Below are 6,213 nucleotides of genomic sequence, written 5' to 3'. Positions count from 1 at the left end.
ATGGGTTTGCCAGGCAGCTGGCTTAGGGGGACTCTCTCCCATTGCTGAGTGTTTCTTAGGGGCCCGACACTTTACACCACCAACTATTATTTCCTCACAACTCTGTGAGGTAGATGCTAATAATCTCTCCGTGTAACAGATGAGGAAGTTGGATAAGTAGCAAAGGATGGATTTGAAGCAAATTCTGGCAGCTTCCAAACTCCAAGCTCTCTTGAGAAAGAAAATGCCACTGTCTGTGGGGTCTGTGTTGATTTCTTCTGCCTCTTTCCCCAACTGGAACAAGTCCTGTTTCCTCGGTGAGGAGAAGGAAGGAAAGCAGGAGCCACAGAACTGGAGAGTATGGCCAACGTCAAGGACCGAAGCTTCAGGAAATAGCAGACAGTAGGATTTTGAGAAAAGAAATGAGGGAGAAGGTTCCCGCTGAACTAGGCTCAGGTTTGGCCATGCAAGGCAACCCTTTGCCCCACAACCCAGGCAGAATCATCACATCCATTTGTGAACTAATGCATTCAGTAAAATGTGTTGAGTGCCTACTGGGTGCCATTCCCTGAATGCACTTGTGAGCCAATGTTACCAGACTCAGGTCGGCTGCCCGCCCCCTGGAAAAGGAAAGAAAAAACTCAGAAGTCAAACGGTTGGTGTTGAAAAAGCAGATGTATTCAGCTGAAGGAGATGGTAGGCTATCCCATCTCAAAGATTTACATTNTCTTGCCAAGGCCTCATCTGGTTTCTGTTCTCATCTTAGCTGTCATCTCAGGACCTTGCAAGATTTTGATTTGCACCAGTGTACTTGACTGTACCCAAGGTCAGCTTCAGACATTTGGCCTTGATCATTTCTCAAAACTCTACAAGTCTCAAAGAAAGAACTATTAGCTTTGCAAAGTACTAATTAGCTTCTTGGCCTTGTTTTCCTACTTAGCGAGTGAGATAAGAAAATCAGGGAATGGGAAGCAAGAGTGGAGAGAAAAAAAACTGTCCTTTAAAAAATCCCCCCCCACCCCCCGCAGCCCAGACAGCTTTAGGTCCCAACATGGCTTCAGTCCTGCTCACTCCAACACCAACACAAGCAAGGTCCCATCCTCATGGGGCGTACACTCAGGTTTCCTTCCTATCCCAGCCCCTCAATTGGTGGTAATGTGGTGCACTGTGGAGAGCACTGGCCAGAATGAGACGGCATGTTCACCACTTATTACTGTGTAACCTTGGGCAATCAACTTAGCCTCTCTATGCTTCAATTTCCTCCTCTGTAAAATAGGGATGATCTTAACAATAGCTACCTCAGGATTGTGTGAGAGTTCCACAAGATAACATACGTAAAATTTTTTGCACAGTACCTAACAAAGTAAGCACTTGATAAATATTAGCTGCTATTATTATGATTATTAAATACACACTATATGTTCCATGAGTACAGGGACCATATCTTCTTGTTCGCCACTGGGTTCCCAGCACCTAGAAGAGTGCCTAGTACTTAATAGGTGGCCAACAAGTACTTACTTAAAAAATGCATAGATGAAACTTCGCTTACATTTGGAAATAGGACCAGTTGGGTCTTTTCATGCCAACACAGATACACCACCTAAGGTGTGCTGGGAGCCAAAAGGCACACTGAGAGCAGGTCCTGTCCTTGGGGAGTGCTTGACATAGGAGATGTTCAGCAGAGGAGATGCTAGACCTAAATTTGGTGAATGAATGAATGCATTAATAAATGAATGACTATGAAGCACTCTCCCAGGCCGAAAAAGACCCCCCTCCTATGCAGACACAGTTTCTCCGGAGGGGGCACCAGAGGGCGCTGAACGCCGCTGGTCTAAACTTCTGATCAGAATTCACACCGGTGTCTTTTGGAGAACGCCGCGTGGTGACGTCATATCCGCCTGGGCGCCCTGCATCCGGTGGGTGGACAGAGAGCGGCCAAATGTAAGCGTACCCAGAGTTTCCCGGGTCCAGATTCTAGCCGTTGCGTGGGAGCCCCAAGTCTTCGTGGATTTTTGCAGCGAACAAGAATCAGGGGAGGCGTCAGGGTAGTCCGACGGAGAGCGGGTAGGCGGAAGCCCATAGGAGAGCGGCCACTTTCCGGGAGCGGTCTTAGTCGACCGCGCTGGTGTCGCCGGCCGCGCTCGCTGGCTGCGCATGCGCCAGGCGGAAGCCACGGACCGGGTGGTGCAGATCGGCTCGAGGTGCCTGTCGGCTCCGGCCGGGGATTTCCGGCCGCCTTTGTACAGCGCGGTGTACGGTGTGGAACGCAGGGGGTAACTGCGAGGACTGAGCGGGACCACCGGCCGTGTACGGAGCACCCGGCATGGGCCAGGCGCGAGGTGGGCGCTAAGTCAGTGGTGGTTGTTAGTTGAAAACAGCCCCAGTGTTCATTAGGGGATTGAGCTTTCCAAATTACTGATTTAGCCCCACGATTACATGTTGAACGCCCACTGTGCGCGACGCACTGTTTTAGGTTCTTGGGAAACAGCAGTGAACAAGACAGAAGGACCCCCGTCCAGTGGAGTTGACATGCTGTTGGGGCGGGGGAGGGAAGTGCAGATAAAGAGCAAATGAATTACATAGTTGTGTTAGCAGATGGCAGATGCTACGAGGAAAAAAGTAGAGCAGGGATAGGAGCGTACGGGGAGGGTTGCGGTATTAGGATGGGCACTGGGCCAAACAGAATGGGTTTGAACAAAGCCAGGAAGGAGGCGAGGGAGTGAGCGATGTGGCTACCTGGAGGAAGAGCATTCCCAGCATGCGGAAAAGCTAGAGCCAAGGCCCAGAGGCGAAGATGGTCGTGTAAGAAACAGGTGGGAGGCCTGAGTGGTGGAGGAGTTTGACCAGAGGACGAATGGCAGGATATGAGGTCAGAGTGGTGTGGGGAGCAGCGGTGCAGACTGCCATAAGGATTTTGGCCCTCCGCTGGTTAAAACGGTAACCATTACAAACAAGGTTTTGGGCAGAGGGATGATGTGGCTTGAGTACATTTTGAATAGGCTCACTGGCTGCTGTAAAGAATAGATTGGAAAAGGGGAGTAGGGTTGGTAGCCCAGACGCTTATTGCTAATAGATCAATTTATGAGCATCCTTGCAGCCAGTAAAAAGGCTGACTTCAAACATGTTGATGACTGACTGCAGGAGCGCTCACATTTTGTGGTGTACATAACAGGCTGTACAGAGGGTTTCCCAGGCATCATCATCTTTAATCTCATAATAGCCTGCAGAGGGCAGTGCTGACACTGGTCCTGAGGACTCAGGCCTGTGGAGTCTGGAGAGGTGACTGCTCAGTAAACATTTGCTCCTTACATATTTTTTTATTGTAAAATATACATAACATAAAATTTATCATTTTAACTATTTTTCAGTGTACAGTTAAGTGACATTAAATACGTTCACACTGTTGTGCAACCATCACCACTAACCATCTCCACAATACTCCTTAAGTCTTAATTGTTATTTGCATTCTAAGCCCAAGGCCTAATCTCATTCCGCTACTTTAGGCAGCCAGCTCCATCAAGGCAGTCAGTAACATTTAAAAAACACCTGTCTTGTACCAGGCGATGAATGAAACAGATGAGATTCCTGTTCTCCCTGTCCTTGTAGTCAGGGGAGAAGCACCAGGTAACTATTGCTCCTGTCCTGAAAGCAAAGATACTTGAATGTACAGGCCTACCACTACCACCATTCTCTCAGTTATATATTCAACAAGTATTTGTGCCAGAGACAGTAAGTATTAATGTATGTTGAATGGGTGGGTATAGTTCCTTGATCCCAACTTCTCCTTTTCTCTGGAGATAATCATCTGGGAGTGATTGGAACTGGGCCTGACCAGAGAGGTTTTGGAAATGCTAGTCCATAGCTACGTGACATTGAATGGGTCCCTTTCTTTGGTTGGGCTTTAGTTTCCTGGTCCCTTTAGTGGGATATCCAGGTATTAAAGAAATTGACAATGTTAAGACATAAAAGGAGAACTTAATTTAGAGCAGGGTGTCACAGAAGGCCTCCTCTAAGAGTAACTTTTTTTTAAGTGAAATGTAATTGGTTATACATATTTGTGGGGTGCAGAGTTGAATATTGATAAGGAGGTGATATTTAAACTGAAACTCGAAGGAGGAGTAGGACCTATCCAGGGGGAGAGTGAGGTGGTAAAAGGGCCAAGAAGAGGATTTCTCTACAGGGGGATCAGCATGTTCTAAGTTCTTGAACATTCCAGATCTGTTAGAAATGGCATTGAGTACCTGTTCCAGGAGTTCCTCTTCTCAAATCCCTTACTGTTTAAGCTCAGTCTTAAGCTCAGTCCAAGACCTGGCCTCTGGACTGAGAGAACAAGCAGACCCAAGATGAGAGGGGACAGCAGAACTATCACCCCTCATTTTCCTGTTCATGTTCTGTGTTGACTGAGAGTAAACAAGAAGAGGGCCTTCCGATCTCAGATTTTGCTTCTTTATGCTTTTACTTTTTGTTTGGATTAAGAGACATCATACCAGAGTGGTCCTGAGGGGTGTATTAGTTCGTTTTTGTTGCTTGTAACAAAATATCTAAAACTGGGTGATTTATAACGAAAACAAAATTTATTGCTTACAGCTTCTGAGGCTGGGAAGTCCAAAGTCTATCTGGTGTTGGCGACAGTGACCCAGGGGTCTCACGTTGTAAGAGGGTGATTTATAACGAAAACAAAATTTATTGCTTACAGCTTCTGAGGCTGGGAAGTCCAAAGGCTATCTGGTGTTGGCGACAGTGACCCAGGGGTCTCACGTTGTAAGATGGTGGAAACAGAGAACAGAGAGAGAGAGAGAGGCTCTCTTCTTTTAAAGCCCTCAAAACCACACCCTTGACCACCATTTTTAATCCATTCATTACTGCATGGTCCTACAATCCAATCACCCCTTCAGGACTACACCTACAAGGTGACTTACTTAAGAGTGGTTGGAATGTCTGGGTGTACTTGGGCAGGTGTTACCTATCTTAACTAAGCTTCTGTGTCCTTCTCAAAAATGGGAATAATAATAGTTTTTACTTTAAAGAATCATTTTGAAGACGGAAGCTAAGGTATGTTAAATGTTCAGCACAGAGCTGGGTGCTCAGTAAGGAAAATGTTAGCTGGTATTATGTCATTAGGATTTAAGTAAGAGTACAGTGGTTTGGCATATAAAAGATACTTCCTTTGTATGAGTGTCTCTCTGGGTAACTTAGTTTGAATCAGAATTAGATGAGTTACTGTATTAGGAAGTCTTTTAAAAATCAAATAGGCTAAATTCTCATTAAAAATGTGAAAAATAGCTTGTACCTTGGTAATTTCTATTCCTCTTGACTTACTGTAGGTGTGACCAGCATTAGAGAAGATGCCAGCCACAGATGCCACATATGAAAGAGTAGTTTACAAAAATCCCTCTGAGTACCACTACATGAAAGTTTGCCTGTGAGTTCAGTCTTCTAAGTCCTACTTTAGATTATTTTTTAAATAAATTTGAATAACATGAAATTTAATACAATGTCTTCTTCCTTTTTAATGTTTTTACAGAGAATTTCAAGATCATGGAGTTGGACTAAATGCTGCACAGTTCAAACAACTGCTTATTTCAGCCCTGAAGGACCTGTTTGGGGAGGTATGGACTCACTTGGTGGATTGAACATTCCTAAGATCTCTATAAGGAATACAGAAAGAACGCTTTCCAGACATTATTTTAAAACTGTATTTGAAATTGCAGAAGCAGACTTTTCAGAAATGATGACTTTTTGGTATAGCATTCCTTTTGTTTGACAAGGAACTTGTTTGACAAATGTTTGTTCTAGTGCAGTGCTACTCCAAGTGTGGTCTAGATTGGCAGCCTGCAAACTGGGTTTTTTTGCCCATCTTGAAGAGATAAGGTGTTTGCACTCAAACCAGCACACCACTTCTTTTTGTGAAAAAGTCTCATTACAAAAAAAAAGTGAGCTGAACTAAACAGTGTGCTTAGTGACATTGCGATTTACGTTCTGATTCAACTTATTTTATCATAGACCAGTAGTTTGAGCAGCTTTGTCCTAGCATTCACTTGAGAATAGAAGTAGAGTTTTGAAAGTTGAGAGAGAACAAAGACAAGTTTCTCAGGAAGTTATTTTCTGATTCATTCTATCAAATGAAAATCTGCTAAGCATCTCATCAAAATTAAAGATTTTTGGGCCGGCCCGTTGGCGCACTGGATAAGTGCGCCGCTTGGGAAGCGCGGCGGCGCTCCCGCCCGAGGGTTC

At 45.1% G+C, this 6,213-nt stretch overlaps 1 protein-coding gene and 1 long non-coding RNA gene across 4 annotated transcripts in view; one reads left to right on the top strand and one right to left on the bottom strand.

The window, feature by feature from the left end:
* Positions 1–712: 712 nt before the first annotated feature.
* Positions 713–1,946, bottom strand: LOC103593554. The gene is made up of 3 exons (XR_550768.1): positions 1,931–1,946; positions 1,529–1,675; positions 713–845 (listed from the first exon to the last, which is right to left on the bottom strand). It is a non-coding gene; the product is annotated as an uncharacterized LOC103593554 (long non-coding RNA).
* Positions 1,868–6,213, top strand: part of RPP14 (ribonuclease P/MRP 14kDa subunit) — a 9,607-nt gene continuing 5,261 nt past the window's right edge. Inside the window, exons 1-3 of one of the 3 annotated variants that reach the window (XM_008576567.1) lie at positions 1,868–1,920; positions 5,304–5,401; positions 5,504–5,588. In XM_008576567.1, the coding sequence (XP_008574789.1) occupies positions 5,325–5,401; positions 5,504–5,588 (162 nt within the window). In that variant the 5' untranslated portion in view covers positions 1,868–1,920; positions 5,304–5,324. The other 2 variants (XM_008576568.1, XM_008576566.1) reach the window with 2 other exon arrangements.

This window comes from Galeopterus variegatus, unplaced genomic scaffold (assembly GCF_000696425.1).
Source record: "Galeopterus variegatus unplaced genomic scaffold, G_variegatus-3.0.2 Scaffold1367, whole genome shotgun sequence".
Classification (NCBI taxonomy): Eukaryota; Metazoa; Chordata; class Mammalia; order Dermoptera; family Cynocephalidae; genus Galeopterus; species Galeopterus variegatus.
Note: the sequence above shows the minus strand (reverse complement) of the source record. Positions and strands in the feature narration are given on the sequence as shown.